The 25,523-nt window shown below is 38.5% G+C and overlaps 1 protein-coding gene across 2 annotated transcripts in view; it reads right to left on the reverse strand.

Moving 5' to 3' along the window:
* PIK3C3 (phosphatidylinositol 3-kinase catalytic subunit type 3) overlaps window positions 1-24,813 on the reverse strand; it is an 81,127-nt gene extending 56,314 nt beyond the window's left edge. Inside the window, exons 1-12 of one of the 2 annotated variants that reach the window (XM_069775371.1) lie at window positions 24,624-24,813; window positions 22,736-22,924; window positions 22,079-22,222; window positions 19,699-19,828; window positions 13,603-13,689; window positions 11,380-11,475; window positions 5,298-5,369; window positions 4,773-4,862; window positions 4,100-4,204; window positions 3,524-3,616; window positions 2,685-2,870; window positions 1,218-1,372 (exon numbers count right to left, since the gene is read on the reverse strand). In XM_069775371.1, coding sequence (XP_069631472.1) covers window positions 1,218-1,372; window positions 2,685-2,870; window positions 3,524-3,616; window positions 4,100-4,204; window positions 4,773-4,862; window positions 5,298-5,369; window positions 11,380-11,475; window positions 13,603-13,689; window positions 19,699-19,828; window positions 22,079-22,222; window positions 22,736-22,924; window positions 24,624-24,691 — 1,415 coding nt within the window. In that variant the 5' untranslated portion in view covers window positions 24,692-24,813. The remainder of the gene's footprint in view (window positions 1-1,217; window positions 1,373-2,684; window positions 2,871-3,523; window positions 3,617-4,099; window positions 4,205-4,772; window positions 4,863-5,297; window positions 5,370-11,379; window positions 11,476-13,602; window positions 13,690-19,698; window positions 19,829-22,078; window positions 22,223-22,735; window positions 22,925-24,623) is intronic. The other variant, XM_069775372.1, reaches the window with a different exon arrangement.
* Between the last annotated feature and the right edge of the window lie 710 nt (window positions 24,814-25,523).

The raw sequence follows: 25,523 nt of genomic DNA on the forward strand, positions 1-25,523 counted from the left end.
ACTTGGGGAGCAGGGGGCATGCATGGAAATAGCAATGCATTTCACTTTCACAGCATAACAAATTCAGAAAACTGGACGAGAAGTAACTTTGAAGATAGTATCTCAACCCTGTTTCAGAACAAACTGCATGAACAGCATCTTTGACAGCTGCAGTTCCTGAAAATGGCAAAAATCTGTCCCTGGTTAGCTACACATGGCTTTGAAGGACATTCACTTACATGAAACTTAGCATTTTGTTTCATCTTCCATAAAAAAATAAGCAGACATAGATGGGAATTTAGCAAATCCGCATTTTCAGGATAAGCTTTTTTTAAATGTTCTTAAGATGAAATTGCTAATACACAACACCTGCAAGCACTCATCTCTGGAATGCAATTACACATAATAGAGTAGACAAACCCAGTGCTTGTAAGGCAAAATTATCACACAGCAAATTTACCTGAAAGGAAGTAATCAAACAGCTCTACTAACATCTAAGCGTCACTGCAGCCTCAAAACACACCATACATGCCAGGATACCCACTCTACAGCTTAGCAGCAAGATCAGTGAAAAGCAGTATACTTGTAATACGAAAAGTATATCCTAGTGATACAAGGGATTAGACATTGAAGCTTAAGACTAAAAATCCTGGAAATCTGTATTAAATATTCACAGGAGACTTCAGTTAACCAAGTTTGTTTGCACCTTGCTTAATACTATGTTAATTAGATATTTCAGCCTTTCTTTTGGGTTCCTGCAAGAATAAAAAACTGTGCTCCCCCAGCTCCTTTACATTCACAGGACTCTCCCTACACCTTCTTCTGCTGGAGCAGGAAGAAATTTCTATTTCAGACTGATCGGACTTTTAGATCCATATTCTTTGATGCAAGTGGGAAGTGGAGCCTCATATAGCTTCGTTGAAGACATCCTAATTTTTGCAAGGACAGAAGGAAGCAATGCCAGTGTTTTTCCTGCTCTCCAGAAGTTGTCTTCCTTTTGTGCAGTAAGGTCAAAGGCCATAACTTCAAGATTAAGCATGTTTGCTCTGTAAACTATCTGTAGTCAGGAAATACATTCTGTGAAAGCTCAGGGGTCAGATTTTTTTTTTTTTAATGTTACCACTTCAGATTATAAAATAGGATGTTGAATATGCAATAGTCCCTAAAAAGGAGAAAGAATTTGAGGGCTCACAGTGTTACATGTTTCTGCTTTTCTACTGGAAATCTAAGTTTCTTACCTTTCTATTTCTGCACCGTTAGTTCCAGATGTTGTCATGCTTTCTGACATTGAACCTTGACTGTCCCTCTTGCTAGGTTCCAGTCCATTCTTTATGTCATCAAAGTTTTCATATTTCAATGCCTGGACTAACTGTAGCAGGTACATCAGCAAATCCTCATGGAGGAAAAAAATTAAAGTGAATTGAGAGGGTCAGACAAAGCTGACTAGGCCTCCATGTTTTCAAAATTCTATTTTATAGAGAATTTAGTCTGCATTTAGTGGCCTACACAGAAATGGAAATTGGGGTCTCCCTAGCAAGCAATATACAATAGAAAAACTGGTGGAGGATGAAGTTCGACTCGCAAAAGATACTAAATTATCACACTACTAATGTTTTGTTACTCAAAGGTAGTAAGTCCTAATTAAGTAAATATTTAAGGGCAATTACTACTTTAAAGTTCTCCTTAGTTAAGCTGTCCTACTTGCTTCCAGCATCCACAAAATAAACCTTTCAGTTTGTGGCTCCAAGAAAAAAATTCAAGAATAAAATTTGGACCATGGTACCAGGAATTCAGATTCTCTCCTCTCTTATGCACTATCATTTTTCTTCTTTTTTTTTTTTTTTTTAATCCCTTGTATAGCTGGGGATCCAAAAAACCCCACATATCTGATCTATTTTAGATTGAAGTATAGAATTTTAATCACTTGCTGTTTATAATGAATTTTTTCCCTCTGCTATTCAACTTGCTCCGTATAGTTGCCTTTAAATGTTTCATAAAAGGTACATTTTTCAAGTCAAAGCAGTATGACCTTAGCTATTGAAGTAGGCCTGCAAAAATTTGATACATTTATGCTCCCTATTTTAAACTCTATTGATTGCCAAGGATTCAAGAGTTATGGAAATACCTTCAAAGTATTTTTTTTTTTACTGTCAAAAGAAAATTAAATACATAAATAATTAACAGATTAGCATCTATTAAGTGGGCTCTACTCACAAATCACAGCTCATCATATTCTAATCAGTATACAATTAGAAACACCTTATTTCCACAGATGCTTTTCTACTCACTTTCTTTAGCAGAAGAGTATGATGAAATACTGCTTCAATTTAGCAGGAGGATTTGTTGGAAATCTTTTAGTAGACTATTTAAGTTCAAAGCACTTCTATGCAGGATAACATTCAAAATTTGTCACCGGTTTCTGAGGAGAACATATGGTGGTTTCACCTTGTTTGACAAAACCAGCTATCACTGGCTGCTCACACTAAGACAATTATCAATGAGTGCCAATTAATAATGTGAAGACTTTGCTCCATAGAGAGCTTACAATAAATAGCATCACAGTGAATTTCTTTTTTTTTTTCCTCCGTTTTCCATCACTATTCTTTACTTAAACACCTTAAAAAGTAGCAAACATTTCAAGTACTCAATGAGACTAAAAATCCTGAGACCACCTGACTTTCACGTGTCCACAGACCAATGAATACCTCATCATCAGCCTGCTGAAGCCGGGCGACAGCATAGCGCCGAACCGTTGGGTTGGTGAAGTGTGATGACAGAAGTTCTAGAGAGTCTTCCACATCCATGGGCTTCCACTTTCCCAGTAGCTCTAGTGCTTGCTTTGCCTCCTGTGGTAGGTCCCAGTTGACACATTTTAAGAATTTTGTCAAGGCCTAAATAGAAAGACATTGGACAATTCATCAGTGAAAAGCCAGGCTAAACGAATTATTTCAGAAATTAATGTTTCACGTTAAGGTAGAACTAGATTCAGACTGTATTTACATAAGTGCAGACCTGGGAAACCTTACTAATATAAGTGACAATACAACACTGAATTGTTTTAGTATGTCCCCCAAAACTGCAGCTGAGTTATCTTCTAAGTAAAATGTAAAGTCAATGGTTACTGCTCTACCACCATTACCACTACATTAAAAATGTCACTGCTGAGGGATTATTTAGTTATTTAATTTACTTCGGGCTTTTGGTGTGCTGCTACTTATTCTGGTAATGCTAACCGTTGTCTAAAAGGGATGAAGAAGCTACTCTTTAATAATTTTTATTTGCTGCAGACAAAATTGGCAACACTGGTATTTTAAGCTGACAAAGTGTTTGAAGACAGACTGCTGCAGTAATAGCCAGTTCACATGATTTAAGAGGAAAAATTAAAGTCACTAATTTTTACATCAGTAATATTGCAGAAAAAATAATCTTGAATAGCTTCTAAGACACTGAAGGTCTGTATCTCTGCAAGGACAGGACATTGTAGAACAAGTGCCAGACGAAGCACCTCTTGCGTAGATAAGTCTTCTCAAATCATTCAACTTACCTTCTCCTGATTAGTAAGGTAATATCTGAATTTCCAAACTAGATCCTGTTCCTCGTACGTTAGCTGCTTTGTCGGTGGGTAACTCACTATGATCTATTAGATACACAGTCAGAAAGTGAGTTTAAAAACATGAGCAGGCATAACTAACAAGTTAACAGACTACACTGTGATAAAGCACAACATTGACAACACATGAAAATAGCTAGAAACAAACAAAAAAATCTTTCCAACAACACGAAGTTCTCATGCTATGACGGTGATGCTCTTCAGTTATGTGGTTGAACTGGCAGTGTAGGCAAACATACACAGTTACTTTAAGACCACCATTAACACCTACCTGATATGTGCACAATATGCATTCTTATTGCCCCAAAACTGTTTTACAGAAAAATGAGCAAGTACCTTCTGCTCCTGAGTTGGACCCATCTAACTAAGCACTTGTAAGAAACACCTAACATTTCTTCATTAATCACTTTCTATAAACTGAAATTAACTGTATTTTCCTTAAATTGTCACCATATATTAATACCAACCTACCTAATAAAATTGAATTTAGCCATCATATGACTGACTTACATTAAGCTGATCTCGCGTAGCTGCATTAGGCTTCAGATCATGATCAGAAGGTCCACTTCTTAAACTTCGAGCAAGCTTGTGATGTTTGCTTTCTACTAAGTTCTCCTAAACGCAGAGGGTAAGTCAGTATTTATAAATACTTAAAACTCCAGAGAAAATTACTACTGAAATGAAAGACTCACCAGTATCTTGAATAATGCATGGCAATTAAAATTCACATCTAAAACTACAGCATCTTCTGGATTTTTTTGTTGCTGTTGTTTTAGAAGAACCTCCTTCAATAGTATGTGGAGGGTTGTTGGGGATTTTGAGGTTTTGTTTTGGTTTTCTACTTCACATAATTTACAAACCCTATCTTGCCTTTTGGTGAATTGCTGCAAAATGTTAAGCGTTTCAGTCGACATGTCCGTGATTTAGACAGCACTCACAACGTGCTAGACACTTTATAAATGTTTTTTAGGATGTTTGCAGTATAAAGCTTTGTATGCAATAAAAACATCTCAAAAAGTTTTCCCACTGTTAATACCATGTTAGCAACAGTAGGAGCCACAATAGGAGCCACAGTGTCAATGAGATTTCAGCAGCCAAGGCAGTTTTCAGCATTGTCAGACTTGCTCTTGCAGTGTTAGATTACACAGTGCTCAAACAGTGTTGCCAGTAGAAGCCCACTTACATTAAGGTTCCCAAAGCTGCCAATACCAGTCCCACTGAATTGGCATCCACAATAATGGAAATCTTTTCTAGAACTGTACTTAGGCACTGTCTACATGAAAGACAACATACAAGAGAGTGTAGGGAGAAAATATTTTAACAGACGAAGTGACCAAGAGTTACTGCACCATCCTCTACATTTCATCTCTTCATCTCCCTCTTACCTTATATTCCCACCCTCTGACCTCTTTTGCCAGCAATCCCCCTTCTCTGCTTTCCTACACCTCAGAAGCAAGCACACTAGGTATGGAAACGAGGAGATGAACACAAGCATTAAACCACTTCTTCTATTTTAATCTAGCAGCAGCAGCAAATAAAAAAAATTTAAAAAGTCAAACCCACTGATATTTCTCAACTGGTCAAATATATCTTTCCACTGGAATTTTTAAATATTGAAGACAGCAATAGAGGCAAGCTTTCATCTCCATTTACAAAAACTTCAACAAAAATACTGTAATATGGATTGCATTACACGGAGCATGCTCACCATAGACATCTGGGGATCTGGAATCTTCACAATTTCAGAACTTGTTAAAATTGGAGATGACTCATCACCATCCTGAATGACAAAAAGTTAAAGGCATATTAAACATCTCAAGTTTTAGGGAAAAAACATGTCATATTAATGTATTGTGAATTATACTACAGTGAAAAAATGATGCAGCTGCACCTTGCTGACTTTTGAAAGTTATAAAGGGAAAAACAGAAAATAAGAAATAGATTCTTTTTTTTGTTAGTTTTTGCCAGATGATAAACAAGGTGGCAAGACAGATGAAAGTTCATTCGATGAGACACAGTTTGGCAACTCATTACCATGCTGGCACACACGTAAGTGGAGAAATTTTCCATTATCATTACATGTGTCCTCTGGAAGCACAAAGAAAAACCAAATCAGGGTCCGTATTTCCACTGAAAACAAGTAATTTCCTAGAAATAACAACCATGTTGCAGAAAATATCTCCTAACAGTTCAACACAGACAAATTTAGGAAGATATATGTGTGCCCATCTATCACAGGTTCCACATGGAGCATGACAGTCTCTTCTAGAAGTTCGTGCTGTGCTGCTCTAGAGCAGTACAACAGGAGCCCGCTAGTTTTCCTCAGGGCAGTCTAACCTGCTGCTGCATAAATAAGGGAAGGGAGAAGCTAAAAGTTTCCTGTTTCAACCAGGCAGAAGGAACAAAAAAGTACAAAGCCTGCCACCACATGACAAAAACAGCAACTCCGTTTCCCTCTTTCAGTGACACCCAGCAGTTCAGTTTGGGTTTTTTTTACCTTAGAAGTATAACTAAGCATCAATTGACACAATCTACAGAAGAACATTTCATTTAAAAGACAGTATAAAACAGTAAAACAGAAAAAGCAACAAGACAACACCAGCATAATACATGCTATGCTATATTTATACTTAGTTTGTTCTCATTTATTTTGGAGTAAATTTCAGCTCAGAATAAAGTTTTTTCAACATATCAACATTTCCCTCAATAATGTAAGTTTTGAGATAACCTGCTCAGGTTTGCTTCTGTCCCCACCCTCCTTTTTTTTTTTTCCCCTTCCTGCTTTTCCAATCACATATGCCGCTTGGGATGGTTTTGCTTTCATACTTTTCAGAGGTAACTTTCAAAGAAGGGAGGTGCTTGCATCAAGGGGAAGAAAAGAATCAGTCGTCACCAACAAGATACAGGAGTTAAAATTGCCATTAACCTTGCAGGAGAAACATTTTTTTCCAGCCACATAAATTTTGTGTTGCTGACTACAGTAAAAGATCTCTTATTATTGAAATGCACGTTCAGGAAGACACTTCTATTACATTTATTAGTGTCTTATACCTTTCTGAAGTAATGATTTTACTGTCAAAATAATGACAGTAAATACACACACATCATTCCTAGTTAAAGGAAATACACATACAATCTGGCTGTGGCTGATGTTGGTCCCAGAACATGAGCAGGATTGCTTTTCCCAGTAGTCTTTAAAAAAGTACACATGCAAACACTGAAGAGGACAAAGAATACATTTGCTTACAGTTCCTCTGTTTTAAAAATCATACTGCTTAAATAACGAACTTAGCTTTAACCTAATTGTATATAATTAATTTTATTTCCAAAGTATTTCTATTATAACAAAATACTACTGCATCACTACAACAGTAGACTGAACTGAGTAGAGCCACACTGACAGATCAGCGCTAGCATTGGACTAAAACCTTTGCCATCTCAACAGACAGAGCTTTCAGATCATGTTATACTAGTTTTACAAAGCCATATTACATAAAAAAACAATGAAATTGGTTGGGGGCGGGGGAAGAAATCCTTCTGAAAATAAACACTTCTGATGACAAGAGATGACAGACCAATTTCTATCTGCTAATTGGTTATCTTCCTAATCAAAACCATAAGGCTGCAATCTGAATTGACCTTTATAAAACAACCAAGGATTACCAATCCCCCACTGACAAACAAGTTCCCACTCTGTTTAGACCCCTCACATAAAAGCACTGTAGGAAAAACTTGACACAGGAGTGGATTCACTAGCAACTTATAAATCTTCAAACTCCTACAGAAGCATTTATAACATCCATACCCCACGCGGATTCTCTAGGGATTAGTAATAACACCCATACTACTACATCTTTCTCTCAATGAAAACATTCAGATAAAATAGCTGTAAAACGAAAGTCTGACAAAGCTTTTAGGCTGGTAAAAATGGAGCACTTACCCCACAATCAAAAGCCTATGACAGCTATTACCAACTCAGAACTTACTAGGATGAGAATGACAGAAGCACAAACGTGCAAAGCCTTCCAGTGCCTCATGTCAAAATGTTTATAATACCCTCTAAAACAAAGATTGCAGATTTTTTCCAAGACTAGTGTTAAAAAAAATGATTTCTAAACTCATTGCTGGCATCTTTTTTTTTTTTAGCGTTTCAAAAGAAATATTATAATGACTGTTCTTTAAACGCCTCTTCTCAAATGCAGTTAGATTATGCTGAAAAGCCAAGCTGAAAAGCTCTAGTTACTTAGCTCAAGCACTAGGAAAATTCTATTCCCAGCGTTTCATTGCATTTTAGAACAATGCTTTAAGCTTCAACCAAAACTTGCTATGAAACCAAGTTTTGCCAAAGATTCATTCATAGCACAGCTACAACCTGAGATGACCTGCTATTTTGCCACTGGGAAAGAAAAGCAACATCAGTACTGAACAGCATTAATTTAAACTACTATGTTGCAAAGCTTTAGAGGTATTTCACTAAGTTAAGGTCAATGTGTTACTTTAATATAAATATTAGAGTTCATTTAAGAAAGTCAACAAAATATGCAGAATTTTCTGAAGCAGCAACATTCTTCTGCACTTTCTTGAAAATTAGTTTCACAACATCAATAAACAAGGAAGTTCTATTTATCTTATTCTTTAGCCAAAACATCATTTCAAGTAACACCAATGGGATCCAACTTCTCCCCCACAAAAAGTAAACGGACACCCAATGCTGTAGACACTACTTTTTCTTTCTTTCAAGCCATGAAAAAGGCTCTGATAATCAAGACTGCTATTTTTTTTTTTCCAAATGAACTGGATGCAGCAGTGCAATCAATTTATTCAAACTAAGGTTTCACTTGAAACCTGCACAAAACCACATAAATGGTAAGTGCTGGTGTTATTTGCACTTGGAAAGTCACACTGAGTTTTTGCCTAAATGAAGAATCAGAAGCAATGCTCTCATTACTAGCAGACTGCTATACTTCACGTCTTGAATGCTGTATTAAAATTAATTTAACAGAGAACACGGAAAGAGCCACTGCCACTTCACTTCATTGTAATTGAATGTTGAGTCAAAGAATCTCAAATTCTATCAGCCACTGTTTAACAGGCTAGTTCTTCGTAAACACTTGAAAACAAATTTATCAACAAAACTGTGACAAGTAATCTCCACTTCGACTATCGGTCACAGGCAGGTGACAACAGAACCTACTTTCATTAGACTCAATATACTGCATTGGTGATGCTGGATACATATACTGTACACTGTAATTGGAAGCATGACAAAACTGAGAAGACAGGCACTAATTTATGTACCGTTTCCTACTGCTGCCAGAAAAGGGTCAAGAACTTGTTGAAAAGCTACTTCATAACAACAAATCCCTCAAACTGCACTTAGTTATAGCTTTAATATGTACTATTACACATTCAATTACTTTATTTCCACAAGAGCAGCCAATTCATAGTTATTTTGTTCCATGCACTTTTAACATGTTTCAGAAACATCTGTTAAAAGCAAGAGGCATGCTTCAAGTCTTAATCTTCTTTCCTGCACCTTGCACATATGTAAAACCATAATGACGACAAAAAAAGCTGTGCGTTTAAATCAGGAGTAATTCATCTATAATGGCAGGTTTCTGGAGGTGAGGGAGAAAAATCATTTCTAGGAACATCACACTGAACTATAAAAATATAAGAGCCAAGAGGACACAGAGCCACACAGTAGCCATGCTCATCAGTTTGCACCTGTGAAAAAAAGTACAGCACATTCTAAAGAAAAAAGCCAATGGGTTAGTAAAATGTTTCAATATTTTGATCCCACTCTATTATGCTCTCCAGAAAAGTATTTCCTTGATTTCCACGAAGTAACTTTATTTAGTTTATTGGAGGAATCTGACACATTGTAGGTTTCATTCTGATTTATAACGCAAGGGAGTTTTGTGATAGTAAGGTCCTCTACAATAGCTGCTTCTAGGATAAGTGTATAGGAGCACTATGAAACAAGCTATTCTAAAGGGAAAAAGACTTGGAAAGGTGGGGAGAGGTCTCATTGTCAACTACAGCCTGCAAAAAGAAATGCTAAAGAGCTAACCAAGACATCTGCCTAAGGCACAGTTTCACCAAAATTACCCCCCCAAACCCAAACCACACCAACACTGAAAAAAACCAAACCCACACCCCCCCCCAAAAACCCAAAATCAAACCACCACCACTCCCCCCCCCCCAAAACCAACCACAAAGACAAAACCAAACAAAACAACAACAAAAAAACACACCAAAAAACCCCAGGAAACTCCCTCCCCCAAAACACACCCCTGCCTCAGAGTGCAGGAAGAGACACTAAGTGCCAAGTGGAACTCCTATTTCCTCCAGAAGCATCACAAAGGCAGCTACCACTATATGGGATATGTAGATAGAGCGTGGACATCCGCATGCATTATGCTTATATCATGTCTGCAAGTCACAGCTCTTAAAAGGGCTTAGAAAATTTCTTAAACAGCCACTCTTTTTTTTTTATGACTACAGCAATTTGAAAAATAATCATAACAGCCTCTTTTATAGAGGCATCTCTATTAAAATTAGTGCCAAGACTACTATTAATAGTTTCAGATATTCAATAACACCTTAATTCAAAGGGCTACATTAATAGCATATAAACAGTTCTTTTTCAAACACTCACAAGCCTTAACTTGCACCAGATCACACAGTTGAGGTAGATTCTGATCTATGCCTTCTCAGATTTTTTTTTTTTTGGTGGAATCCTGCTTTTTGCAATTTATTACTGTATTTTTCACTACCTTCCTCAAGAATCTTAAGTTAGATCACACTTCTTCTGTCCAGATCAACTGGTAGTGTTGTCACATACATAGAAATACTTGTAATCCATTTTCCATTGTATTAACATTTTGCATACTGAGCTAGATTTATTTTTTTTTAAGCTCTCAGAATAGATGTTCCTTAAAGTTAATGCCTCTGATCTCAACAGGACTCCAGTCTCTTTTTGTACCTTCTCTTTCCCATAAAGCTGTATTATTCAGTAACTTCCTGACTTCTTATGAATCTAAACATGCTGAAAATTTTAAGAGGCAATTAATGACAAATTTTTTTTGAAACCAGATTAGAGATACACTGCTTTTTCTATTTCAGTAGGTCTTTCCACAATACAGAGGTCCATAAAAGTACTGATAATGCCTTCCAGTGCCACACTGATGTCTGTTAAACTCACTGTTAATCCTTTTTTCCATTAGGTTTGAACTCATACAAAACACTGAAGGCACTGCTTTGGAGATCTGTTTTGTAAAGAGGAAGAAAAGATGCAAGACATTCCAATCCAGAAGTCTTTCACTTAAATGACTTCCCAAGCATTTTCAGCATGGAAGACTGAACTTTTACATTTGTTCATTTTAGATAAAATGTTCACCAGCAGAGCTCCTGTGCAAAGTTTTAACAACTTTGTAAGAGTTAAGTTACCAATCAATACAGGTACATTTCTTTCTGATATAAGACATAATTTTACAGACAGCTACTCTGAAAGTACTACTGGAGGACTGAAGGAATCACAAATCAAAAAGTTTTTAATCACTCACACTTATTAAATTCTGTAATCTTGAACTGTATTACACAAATGATTGACTTCTGCAATCTTGTTGCATCTGTACTACTTGATTTGTACGTACATAAACAGTTGCCACTGACAGCTGTCTGCCACTATCCTGCAGCAGAATATTTCACCTCAGCAGAAAACCCCATCCATTTTAGATGCATATGTTGCTTTTTAAAGAAGACCATAAAGCCTGCAAGGCACATACCTTTTCGTAGTAAACTATTCCATATTCTTTATCATCACACTTGACGCAACGGAATTCAATCATCAGGTACATAAAATTAGAACTTCGTTTTTCCCTCTGAGAAGAGAGCCACCACAGATGTGCATCATACATTAAAGTGCATCAATCTTCAGCATTCTCACTACAGCAATTACCTTACTTCCTTTGTGCTGTAACTGATTAATTAGATTATCAGTTGTTGTAGCAATTATTCAGTTAATCATTTCATGGCACTACTTGAAGCCATATCACCTTCTTCCTGATATTCTTACTTGCTCACATTCCTACTTCATGATAAACACCCACATTTAACAGATAAAAATCACATTGTTTTCAGTGACTTGCAACTGTGGGCTGAAGGTCTGAAAAACGGCAGTGAAGAATAACCAGATGACAACCGCGGTTTTTGTTTGTTTTTTTTTTTTTTTAAAATCATTACACACAATTATGCATGTCAGAGTCAAAAACCAGAAGACACTTTTTTAAATAACGACATGAAAGAGAGATATTAAACATGGACTATGAGATTAGATTTGCAGTTCATTCACTTTTGGAGGAAGATTTGCTCACGTATGCATTTCTGAAATGCTTTACCTAGAAAAAGTGCTTAGAATTTTAAAATCTACGTGGGAAACAAGAAAGAAGTTACACATAGCCACCACCAGGAACATAGATTTAATAAAAAATAAGCATCACCTTTAATCATGAGCAACTCAAGTTCATTTTATGCATTAATAGTGGACTACCTTCCCAGCACAGGCAAAGTGGTTCTGAACTTAATTGCACAGCTCTAGGAATCAGGAATTTTTAGTTTTCTGTATTTTTACAGAAAGGGAAGGCGGGGAAAAAAAAAGGGGTGGGATAAGCTGAGTTCTTAAAAAACAAATTCATAAGGGTTTATAAAAGCACAAATTTAACTTCAAAAAGAATATGATTCCCAGAGGTCTAATTATAAATAAGACAACAAAAATCTCAGAGCGCAAAGCAGAAAATAACAGAGTTCTGTTGTGCAAGATGAGTATAATCAGTTCACAGTTTGGAGGCGATTTTGCTCAATGAGGGTTAACACCTCATTCAGATATTTAACTACTGGATTTTTTTTTTTTTTAAATATTCATTCAAATCTTCCAAGAGTTTTTCCTCAGCACCCAAAATCAAAACCAATAAAGCTGGACAGGTCTCAAAACCAAGGAACAGACTGTATGTCCAAAAAGCTTCCCATCACAATCTAAATCCTAGAGTTAAACTAGTCATACCTAACAGCATTTGTTCAAAGCTATTCCAAATTATTAATAAGTCCTGTCTTTCATGATCAAGTTCAATTAAAGCTGAAAACTTGTAACACAGCTGTTTATTCTGGTGGATGAAAAGCTGGACATGAGCTGGCAATGTGCACTCACAGCCCAGAAAACCAACCGTATCCTGGGCTCCATTAACAGAAGCATGGCCAGCAGGTCGAGGGAGGTGATTCTGCCCCTCTACTCCGCTCTGGTGAGACCCCACCTGCAGTACCACATCCAGCTCTGGGGTCCTCAGCACAGGAAAAGACATAGACCTGTTGGAGAGGGTCCAGAGGAGGGCCAGAAACATCATCAGAGGGATGGAACACCTCTCCTATGAGGACAGGCTGAGAGAGCTGGAGTTGTTCAGCCTGGAGAAGAGAAGGCTCTGGGGAGACCTGATTGTGGCCTTTCAGCACTTAAAGGGGGCTCATAAGATGGGGACAGACATTTTAGTAGGACCTGTAGCGATAGGACAAGGGGTAATGGTTTTAAACAGAGGGTATATTCAGAGTAGATAAAAGGAAGAAATTTTTCACAATGAGGGTGGTGAAACACTGGAACAGGTTTGCCCAGAGAGGTGGTAGACACCCCATCCCTGGAAACATTCAAGGTCAGCTTGGATGGGGCTCTGAGCAACCTCATCTAGTTGAAGATGTCCCTGCTCATTGCATGGGGGCTGGATTAGATGGCCTTTAAAGGTCCCTTCCAACAAAAACTATTCTGTGATTCTATGAGTCTCATTACTGCCAAAGTAAAATCAACTTTGGAAGCTTACAAGAATTTTTTTTCCTTTTATCATATACACTGACAGCTGAAGAAAAATAGGACAAGTACTTCAACTTAGTCCCCTAACCAAGCAAAGGTTCTGATTTAGCAAGATCCAAAAAAATATAAGTTACTACCGTGATGTATGATGACCTACCTCATTGATCATTTCTATTTCTCTAAATGTCAGTCTGTCCAGCCAGTCCACTTTTACCATGTGACCTTGCCGATGAGACTTGGTGAGCTGCACAAAAAACCACAATGATAACATTTAAATTGTTCACAGCAAGAATAGTATCAAAGTTATAATTTAACAGAGACACTAACATGAAATCAGGGGAAAAAATAAAGGAACTGGAAAAAAATGCTTGTACAGTACACACACAGTAGATGCTTGTAAACAGCTAAGCCATGCCATAAAAGTAATTCTACTATCTAAAACCGCAATCAAGGCAAAGACCAAAACCATGTTCCAAGCACATCACCTTTGCATTTTTAACACATTAAAAACAGGAACTTTTTTTTTTAAGCAAAGTCACGTAACAAATATATTTCATTTTTTGAGTTACTAAGTTTCATATAGTAAAACTTACCAAGCCAAAGAAAAAGAAGATATTTCAAAAACTATCCAAATTGAGTATTTCTGCCCTTGTTAACCTTACCTAAACAAGTTTTCAGGCCAGGACTTACACACCGCAAAAGGTCAGCTGAATACTTACAGCAAATCATAGAGAGCTTGTTCTCCCTTTCTTTTTAGTCACCTGAAAAGTAGTTAAAAGTTTTACTCCTACATCTACATGTTGCTGTACTAATAGCAAGGAAGTTGTTTAAAAGACTACCTAACATTAGAAGAGTGGAAGGGCAGATAAGCAAGATATGAGCCATACTACCTGTAGTTTCAGATGCACTGACACACAATAGTTTATGAAAAATTCAGCAGACCACCACACAAATATGAACAAAAAATCGTCTTTCTGGCTCCCAAGAAATCACAAGTGTTCCTTAAAAAAATAGTAATTCTTGTAGCATGCAAGAAGAGATGCAAAGGAACTAGAAGACATCAAGTTTTTTCATGTTTCAAAGAAATCACTGTCTAGAAAATGGCCAGTGAAGAGACCCTCAAAATTATTCCTATTAAGGGAAGGGTTACAACTAATACTCCACCAGCTTTGTTCTGTGGTCACCCTGCCAACCCATGAGCATTTAAATTTGAACAGGCCACACAGTCACACCAATTGCCATTTCTTGCCCAGCTGACAGCTAGGGGACAGGCAATATACAAGGAGAACTAGGAGAGCATATGAATGGAAGGTATTGTATGCAGAACACAGCAGCCTGCTTCTTCCATACAGAACTGGAGATGAGGTTACTACAAAAAAAAAGATCAGGTTACTACAAAAAAAAAAGACACAGAAGACTTAAGACTTGCAATATACTGGGAGTTGTCTAGGTTACATAGCTTGTCAGATACCTGCACGAGACTTTCAGTAGCTCACCACAAGAGACAGGAAAAAAAAAAAAAAAATCACTCTGAAGAAAAAAAGGTTAAGAGTTTGCACCAGTAATACTGTTTCATTATTCTCACTCAAATCCCCAGTAAACTGATGTGTTAGCAGTATGGGCACAAGTATTATTGCACACCAAGGATGACCTGGGCTAAATACATACCCCATCATGATATACTCTGGAAGGAGCATCAACTTCACATCCAGGTACAGATCCTGACTGACCTGGAGAGTTCATACATGACAAACTCTCAAGAAGCCAAGCTTCAGAAATTATGCAGAATCACATAGCTTTTTACATCTCTTAGAAGTAATGCTGAGATAACAGGCAAATAATCGTATAGTCTCCAAAAGACTATAAACAGCCATTAAAGCCATTAATGAAATGAAATTTCAGTGTTCTGCAGTCTCCCTGCAGGTGTTATTGTATCAGTGGAACTGATCTGTGAAAGATCAGCTGGTAAGCATTTAAACCTTGTCTTTTAACAACTTGATCAACTGTCCTTTCATATCCAACAACAGCAAACCATCTTGCTTGTTCACTTTCCACAAAGTGACTTCTTGCTGTTTAAGACAAGGTCATTGGGGGTTCTTTTTCTCTTATTCACCTCCCCAGAGTTTAATTTGGTGTTATGGTCTAACAGGTTTGGATACTGGTTCCCACTTCTAAGCAGGAAAAAACCCTCCCAATTAATTTAGTTTTCTTGGAAACAGTTTATGTCAGTAAGAGTTGGAATACACTACAGCCCACACCACGGCCTCTGCACCCTCTCAAGATCTGAATTAAATTTTAAGGCAATTACTTATGAAAGCAAGCATGATGTTTAGCTCTGAATGCCAATGGTTGCTCATTTCTCAGATATGTTATCTAATTCAGCTTTTCTGATTCTTGGTTCCTACTAAGTCTACTAGTGATGAGATTTAAATTTTTCCACTGAATATTAATCCTCAACTATAGTTAGTGGCTCCACCAAAGTAAAGGACTAATTAAAAGCAGTCACAATTTTAAAAGCAGTCAAAAAGCTATTCTGCTGGGAGGAAAATCCTGCCTTTTTTAAAAACCAAATTTATTTCCAGATTTGCTAGGAACTGGCCATTTCAAGAAGCACTGAAGAGTAAATCAGCCATGAGAATCTGATGCCCTTTGTCCTGAACTCATTCCATGAAACACAAAACCACAATCCCATAATGACTATGATATTGCTCGCTTAAAGCAGCTGATTCACCTAACATTTCTTTAAGCTCTAGACCACAGTATAGCTTGACAGAAGTAATAAGATTTTGATGCAAACTTTGGAAAACCACTACAACTTCTAAGAATTAATTAACTCCATTCAGTATATAGTAAGGATTTTTTTTCATTTGTTTTGTCTCCAGTAAACTCTGGGACAGCTAATCTTCAGATTAGCTTCAATAAACTTCAGAAACTTAACAGTACAAAAGGAAAAGGAAGGGAGGGGGGAGGCGGCACAGTATAATCCTTACTAACATTTCAGGATGCTGAGTATAACCAGTCTTTCAGTTCTTTCAACTTATCAGCAGGATTGTTAACAGGAGCACAATATAGTAATAACTTTTTGCTATCTTACGTTATATTCTGCAGCCAGTTCATCAAACTTTATCTCAGCATTATTACAGAGACAAAATGCGCCAGGACTGTACTAACAGGATAATACAAGACTTGGCCTTTGCCTCCTATGTGACTTTATAATATATTTCAAAGGTAGAGAACCAGCAACACACAGATCAGCTATAACCCAAAATGCTGTTCCAGGCAGGCTGGATATGATCACTTAAACACATTCACAAATGTCCTACCTAGTTCACAGAAAAGGTCTTCTCACTCTCAGCAATGAAGAAATTCCTTACCCTTACATGTCCACCATTTTAGCCACTTATAAATTACTCCCTGCTTTTTTTTTTTTTTTAATCTAACAAAAGTATTTTTTCTTACTCAAGGTGGCCTTCTTATTTCCACTACCTTGAACCAATGCATCAAAATTGTCCAACTACCACATATTCACATCCAGCATTGATACACAGATTTAGGAGAGCACTTAATCAAAGCTTTGGCAAAAAAAAGTTATAGATATCTTGGTCACAAATTCTTAGTTTATTTTGTTGTTCACTGCACTAGAGAATAAAAAAAGTCATTCTGTAGTTTTAGAGGAAAATCATTAATCTCTTAAACCTGCAAACCTCCCTTGTAGAGAGGAAAAAAGTCATAATACAGCAACTAGTTAGGCCTGCATACAAGACCCAGAAGATCTGTAGGCATATATATATACACACACACATGAAGAACCGTTCTCTTGGATTAATATTTAAAGCTTAAAATAAGAGAGAAGCTCGTGCGTTCCCTTCAGGGAAAGAAGCATTCATCATCTGCTACTAAATAAGAGGCATCCTTTTAGATACTATCTCACCATTGTTATTATCTAATTTCATTCAGCCAGCAGCAGGTGTGAGGGAAATGAATGAATCAAAAAGAACTTAAGAATACTTTTTGTTTAAGTAGAATAAATTAACACAACACTCATGGGAGAAACATCTTAATGTCATTAATATTTGAGCATGCTAAGGTATTCCACGCTCTTCCCATTAATATTCCTTAGTACAGGAAGAATCTGCATTCACAATGACCCTGAGGATGCAAAGCCATGGCTTTTTCATCAGTAGCAATTTTACAATCAACATCCATGTGTTTTGTAAGACCACAACCATATGGCACTTCAACATGAAATGAGAGACTTGCCATAGTATCAATTATTTAAGGTAAAAGGATGCAACTCCTCCGGCAGCCAGTCATTGATTTTATACAAATTCCCTATAATAATAAATACCACACAAACTCAGAAGCATGTCAAGAAAATAAAAAGTTATCCTTTAGATGGAGAAAAGGTCCTTCAACAAGCTCTTCTCAAAAGTTACTTATTATCTGGCGGACTCTAGTTTGGCCTCTGGTATGAGACATCAATCAATAGCATGACACTTATAAATGGTAAGTCTGTGCAATAAACAGAAAAAAACCCTAAGAATAACAAAGTCCACACAAAGTCATCTTGCATTTAATTAGTCCTGCTCCTCTTACCAGTATTTAAATATACCTGCACATACAGTAGCATCAGGAGACATTCAGCAACTGAGGAGTAAGTCATAGAAAAACTGAAGCTGACTGTGCTCAAACAATGGCTATTTAGGAATGATACATCACAAGAACCTCATCTGCTGTGTAAACAGCTGTGCAAATGAAAGCTCTCATAGACACGCTATCCAGAAACCCTATTCACTTTGCTAGCATTGCTGGTAAAATGTTTTTATAAATGAACACAACAAAGCAGCAGTGAAAACACTCTCATCTTTCAGAAATTAGTATCTCCGAAAACAGCTTTCAGGAGAGAAGAATGACGGCAGCTATGTTATTAGCATTTCATTAGCCATTAACTAGGACTCTCAACTGGGATGTGAAAGGAGAATTCCCTCCTCTTCCTCAGAGGCTTTGAGCCCTCATCTCCCATATGCCAAAAGAACGGTCTAGAACAGACCCAGGTATTTTAAGACTGAAATACTCTACATTATTTGTATTTCTTGAGCTAGGGAGCATAAGGGAGTGAAGGGAAGAGGAGAGAAAACACTGGTAGGGCATGGTCATATTTGCATAACAGAACTAACGTGAAAGGGAAGGCTTAGACTCTAAAAATCCTTTCTCAGAGACCCACTGCCTACATCATGTAACCGTTTGATGAACTATAAACAAGCCTTGATATTTAGTGTCTGTCTGCAGAGCTTCCTTAGGCTAAATGCGATTTATTCTACTATGATCAAGAAATGGGGCACCACCACTGGCAAAAGCTTTAAAGAGTTTTCCATTATAAATTCAAGGTGAACTAGACTAATAAAAGAGATACCCTAAATGAAAGTTAGTTTATTGCTGTGATAAATCTCTAGATGAGAAAATGAACGTATTTAGGGCACTGGACCTATCTTTCACTGGGAGTTGCATAAAGGTGAGGATGAAAATTAGGAGACCAAGATTAAGAAGAAAGCACACTGGGTAAATGAGCTGAACAATTTGGCAAACTTGGGGTAAGCTCACCTGAAGAATGAGAAAGATCTGCTAGTAAAACAGTTCAAGAATGAATATTTACTGATCAATTCCAGAAGTAGTTTTGATGCCAAAAAAACACTCTGCCATCAAGCTGGGAGAAGAAAATACTAATATATACACATATTCATGAGCTTAAATGAATGAAACTTAGTTTAATTTTTGCAGTTCTACTCAAATTCTTTCTAATGTAGAGGTATGTCATACACATCTGAACACTACATCAGACAGCCTTAAATCTAAAGGATGGCTACTGAAAGAAACTAGGCTGTCCTCACAAGTTACTGTCAGGAGCTGCTCTTACTGAACCTGATGGAATTTTGGCTTCAAGCATCTTCAAGGCATCTTCGTATTTTCATTCTTTACAAAGAATTAGGATGTTAAGTTGTTACAACAGAATGCTATGTATATTAAAAGGTATTTGTATGTCCCCTTTTAATAAATACTTCACAAGCAAATGAGTATGATCTATTTTACTCATTTGTATAAATCCTGTGAAATATCTAACCAATCAAAGGAAGACAGCTTTCACATGAGAAACCAACACAAGACACCTGTTTTCATTAAAGCCTGTCTTAATTTCACTCCAGTGAAAGTGCAAACTTTTCACATACATCTTAAAGCTTACTTGCTATTCCATTACCTTTGCCAAGCGGCTCATTTGATCTTCAGAGACTGTGCTGCTGGTTCTCCCAGGAGTTTTGGTGGGCTCCGAGCCATCAGCTTCTACATTGGGCCAGACTTTCAAATCATGCATACCTTGACGAAACATACTGTAGGGAAAAATGCAGAATCACTTCAGTACATTCAAAATAATACAGCTGTTAGGAATCAAAGTGCAGCAGCAGCTGCAAGAAAATGAAGTAGCTTCCTTGGCCAAACCCGCAATCATGCACTGTCATGCATAATTTAACTGAACTGCAAAGTGTCTTGCACCTTGTGCCCTCTACAGCCTTCATATTTATTGGCATGTGGAGTTTAGAAGAAAATGAGTACCTCTGAGATAACTTATTTGGCAAGTGGAAGAAAAATGGGTAATTCCCAAAGTCAGTGGGGTGGTACAAACGCAAACTGAGGACAGAGCTTGACCTTCATAGTTTTATTTGTAATGAAGCAGAAAGTATTCCTCTTGACTTGCAAATTATAATACTGACTTTAGGTCTGCCAGTCTGAAAAAAAATTCAACTAAAAAACTACCTAAGTTTCATTTGAAGGTCAACTGATATAAAGCAGCCTTCTGAGCTGCCAAAAAAACCCAAAAACCCCACCCACCACCAAAAAAAAAACCCCACACAACCCTCAACACACCATTTTCTCCATCTATGCTTGAAATTGAATTAGTAATTGAAACTATGCAGTGAACAGAACTTTGCAGGGTAACTGACCACATCTTTTTTCTGCAAAACCCTGCTTCCCTTGCATATTTGTGCTGATCCACCTATAAAAAATGCTCCAAGAAATCAAGTGCATTACTTTTGCCAATAAGAGCCGATCACTTAACTCTAACAACTTCAGATAAATATAACTGGAAGGAACACTTCAAAAAGTCAACCACTGAAAGTGAGAAAAACCAACTAGAAGGACCAGACCACCTGTCCTTGAATTTACACATCAATTTCTGGAATACTACTGTAAGGATTTGCATTTACAAGCAAATACAAAATTCCACAATTATTTGTTTCTTTCTGTCTGTCTACTTCCCCCAGGCCCCACATGCTGGAAATAAAAGTAAATTTAATTTATAAATATTGTATCTTTTTCCAGGAGCTATGCTCTAATGCTTTAAAAACTACCAGCAGTCTTTGGGACAGAGCCCAATTGAACCAGTTCAATTTTCTGCCCTAAGACAATCTCAATCTTTTTGTCAAAGCAGTATCTTCAGTGACAGATACCACCTCTCTCTACAGTCATTTTTCTGCATTCAAGCATCACTAGAACAGCTTTCCTAATGTTAACCTAAACTTTTCCTGCACTTCAGTTTAGCCTTATTACTTCTTATCCACTGACAAGACAAAAAAGGCTCTTTCTCCCCATTTTCCAGCACTACCTACATACTAGAAAAGTGTTCTTACAGTCTTTTCTTCAGCCTCACTAGTCTTCACTCCTGCTCCATCACACCTATTTGGTAGATGTTCAATGATATGGACTCCCTTAGACTCCCAGTAGTCAGCAACTTGCTTAAAGTCAGTTATATAGAACTGAACATATCCCAGACAAGTGGGCAAGTATAGAGGATACAACATTTTCCCTGATGCGCATACTTGTAAATTGTTCATATATTCAATGTTGTTCACACATTTCACAAGAGCATCACCATGCTGAATCATGAAAAACTTAAGATTCACTCCAAAACACAAATCTTTTCCTCTGTTTTCTTGGGCAGCTGCTCTATTCTGTATTTGACTACAATCAATTGCAAAAAGTACCAGCGCCTCATACTTTTCCTTAAACTGCATCCTACTTTTTTTCAGTCCCCTTTGCACTTAGTCAAGATCTTTTTGATGCATTGTTCACCTTCAGCACACCTGTAATCCTTCCCATCTTAGTGTTATCATCCACAAATTTACTAAACTCACCCTCTGGATCACAGATTATTAATTTTGAAAACTCCTGATTTACTGAGTTACACTTTATTCCTCCTAAATAATATTGTATTATTAACAGCCCAATTGCAAGCCAATTAAATCAATTACGTTAAGTAATCAGTACTGGCATCCATGTATTACAAAAGTATAAATGATTTCAGCATTTGCTACCTTAAAATCCAAGATTACAGTTGTTTTTTTTTTAAAAGCATAAATTTTGGTGTTATACAAGAGAAGACTTTTTTTTACAACACTGTAGCATGTATGAAGTTACAGTCAGGAGGAAATAGAGTAAATCATCCATGTATCTGATTTTGCAAACATGGAACTGTTAACTTTGTTTAAAAAAATAAATTAAAAAACCCTTTCATAACCACTGCTACCTTACTATTCACAAGTAAGCTTCAAATCTGTATCATAGAAGAAAAAGCAGTATACCCATATTTCCCAAAGAGCGAGACTGTTGTTCCTCCCACAGGAACTGCTTTACCAGGTCCATATACATCCCAGATGGTCAGAGCCACTTGTGCATTGCGAGGCAAGTCCGGATACTTCACAGGCAGTTTCAGCCACTCATTCCAGCTGCAGAGAAACACTTTTTATTAGTCATAAAGCTTTAGAATTCAAGTTACTCTGTATTAGTTTATACAACCCAGATTCTCCTTAGAATATGACTTTCTAAGAGCAGATGGACTATTTTCCTGTGGGCTTTAACCATTCAAATACTTGTCTTGAGCATGATTAAAAGTCTAGAGACCAAGGAGAAATACTCTGGCTTGAGACTAAGTACCAAAGATCAGTCTGTCCAGTAAATAGTATGAAAACGTGCTAGTCGAGGCCCCAGAAGTTAAGTAGTGAGCCATGCCCAAACACGCAAGTAACAATTTTATCACTTACCCATTACACAAAAAGGTTGGTTTTGTGCTGTCAGGGTAACACTTAATAACCATACAGAGACTTGAAGAAACAGAAGTTATTTGAGGAATACAATAGAAAACAAATTCTTCTGACAGAAATAAAAAACATACATATTTATTTATATAACTTGATGCCCCAGTAACTAAAAGGAATACGAAATAAAAGCCAGTCACTTACTTCCACCTAGTGCTAAAAGCCTTGTAGGAAGTTCTAACTGGTAGAGCAAGAGGCTTCCCTTCTGCAAACACCTGACAAGTTACATACAAGTCAGAGCAAGTTTCTTGATAGAGTCCTGAGAACTTCAGCATTGGATCTTCTAAGAGAGCTTTGTAACTCTTCTGTTCTCTCTTCCCTTCCAGACTTCCTCTGCAGGGGAGGGGGGGATAAACAAACCAGAATTTATTTCATCCACAATAAAAATCCTGTTCTATTTCCATAGCTTATATTTAGATTACCCAGTACTGAGGCTATCCTCACTTTGCATTACTAGTCGGTAGTGAAATCCAAATATCAGAGCGGAACTCAGGATGTGAAATGGTGAACAAATACAGAATTTATTTCTATGCTGATTTGGAGCGGGGGGGGGAGCAGAGAAGGGAAGAATTACTTGTTTTGTCTTTTCAATGGAGATAACTTCTTCTAGTACAACCTGCGGATTCTCAGACAGGATCAAATGAGGTACCTTAAGCAGGGCAACAATGAGATAACATATGATGCTATTAAAAAAAAAACAAACCAAACACCAGATCACATGTGCTCAAATACTATTTGGAAAAAAAAGAACCAACACAAGAAAAGCCTTATTTTTAAACTGTATGAAATGTGAAACATATGACTGGCTTTGGATGCCAGCTGTCTCTCAAATCAACAACAAATCAAAGCTCAACTAAGCAGACTGTTCAAATCAAACTTGATTGAAGCCCTGCAACAATTTGCAGAGTGCTGGCATTATGAGTAAATTGATGGATTTTCTCAGGCCTCAGCTATATCACGATGAAAACAATCATGCATATTAAATATCTGACTGTGGATGTACATGTGAAAACAAAAAAGAAACTGTGGTGGTGATGGGAAAACATTTACAATCAATCTTCTAGGATAAAAAAATAATCTATCAGTACCACAAGAACACTTCAGATTAGATGAACAAGTTTCTTGCAAGAAACTAGCATAGCACATTCCAGGACGACATACACTCTGATGCACACACACACACGCAAAAAAAACACATGCATCTGACTTCAGGTATCACCTTCCATTCAGAAGTTAAACAACCCCCGAATAAGCTTCCCCAAGTTAGTTTTCAAAAAAAGTGCAACGTAGCAACATCAGGTATACATTTTAGAGCCAGCCACGTCTCTCCTATGCAAATGTAAACATCCCATTGCTGTGATGCAGAAAAATCCCAAACTTCAAAATTAACCAGCAAATACATCAGCGCGTAATAACACCAGCTTCAAGAAGAGTGCTTACACATACCCAGTTAGGAACATACTTACATGTTGCAGCACCTGGATCTGTCTACAACAAAGAAGCCGACTAAGAGCAACTTGCTCTCAAAGGAGCACGTAAACAAGTAGGAAAGAGTGTCCCCAGTTCACCTCCTTCCCCTAACACTGAGGGGTGAGCTGTGACACCAGCAGGTGAAATGTTATCAGAGACATCACCGCTGAACTGAAAACCAATCTTTGCCTTGAAGCACGGTCCTGCACTGCGGGACCATGAACCTTTCTGAGGCGTTTAGGGCAAAGCTTACACCCATGGCCCTGCTGCCGCCGCTGTCCCTTGCCCGTCCCCTCCCCACAGCACCGCTCGGCGGCGGGGCTGAGGGGACGCCGACACGGCCGCGCTGCCTCCGCCCGGCCCGGAGCCCTGAGGGAAACAGGCGGCGGCATCCAGGGGCTCCCGGTGCCGGCGAGGGGAGACAGAGCCAGCACCGCCCCGTAACCGGACTCCCGCGGGGAAGCCAGGCTTCGGGACCCAGCGCAGCTCCGGTGAGCGGGCGGCCCAGCCTCCCCCAAACCGGCAGGGGCCGGGCCGCTTCCCACACAGCCCCCCCACTCACATCTTCAGCTGCACGTTGATGTCCAGGTCGCAGCTATAAACATAACAAAGCTTCTCGGTCTCGCCCATGGCTGCCGCCGGTCCCCGCCCGCCGCCTCAGCGGCGCCCGAGCCCTCCACCACAACAGCCCGCGGGCATGAGCGCCGCGCCGCCTGGGCCCTGCGCGCCGCCCCGCTCTGAGCATGCGCCGCCGCCATCTTGCTGAAGGGAGGAAGGAGCCGGGACGCCGCCGCCTCCCGCGGTAACGGCCCTTTACCAAGATGGCCGCCGGCCTAAGTCAGCCGAGTGGGCGGCCCCAGGAGGGTTGCGCCCGCGTCCCCCTCACCACCATGGCTGCTGCCGGCTGTACGGCACGCAAGATGGCCGCTTCCGTGAGAGGCATGGCAAGATGGCCGCTGCTCCAGCTGGGTGCGAGATGGCTGCCTGCCCCACTTGAGGGCGGCGAGGGCTGGGATGCGCGGCAGCAGCCTCCAGGGTGATGTGTCTGAAGGTTTCAAGGCTCTGACTCTTGCTCGGTTTTCCAGCAGTTTACCTAGATCTCACGCTATCTTCTCAGGCTGTGATTCTTCACGCTGCAGACAAATCCCTCATCTCCAAAACCTTTCTGTGCCCTGGAAGGCAGGTGCTACTTCTGTGAGGCTTACAGACTGTACACCTTACATTTTTCCAGGGGTAGTCACACGCTGGGTAATTTTAGAATTAATGATTCTTGCTTTATGTTACTGACAGCTCTGAAGAAGGCCCAGTAGAAATGGCAGTTGTCTTCGACCACCGTGCAGCGAACACTGTGCAGGATGTGGACATTACAGGCTGATCGCTGAATTCATCATGGTGATTTTATCATAAGTCTCACCATGCTTACTTTGGGAGTATTTTTTGCTCATTTGTTATTTTTTTCCTG

This window comes from Haliaeetus albicilla, chromosome W (assembly GCF_947461875.1).
Source record: "Haliaeetus albicilla chromosome W, bHalAlb1.1, whole genome shotgun sequence".
Taxonomy (NCBI): Eukaryota; Metazoa; Chordata; class Aves; order Accipitriformes; family Accipitridae; genus Haliaeetus; species Haliaeetus albicilla.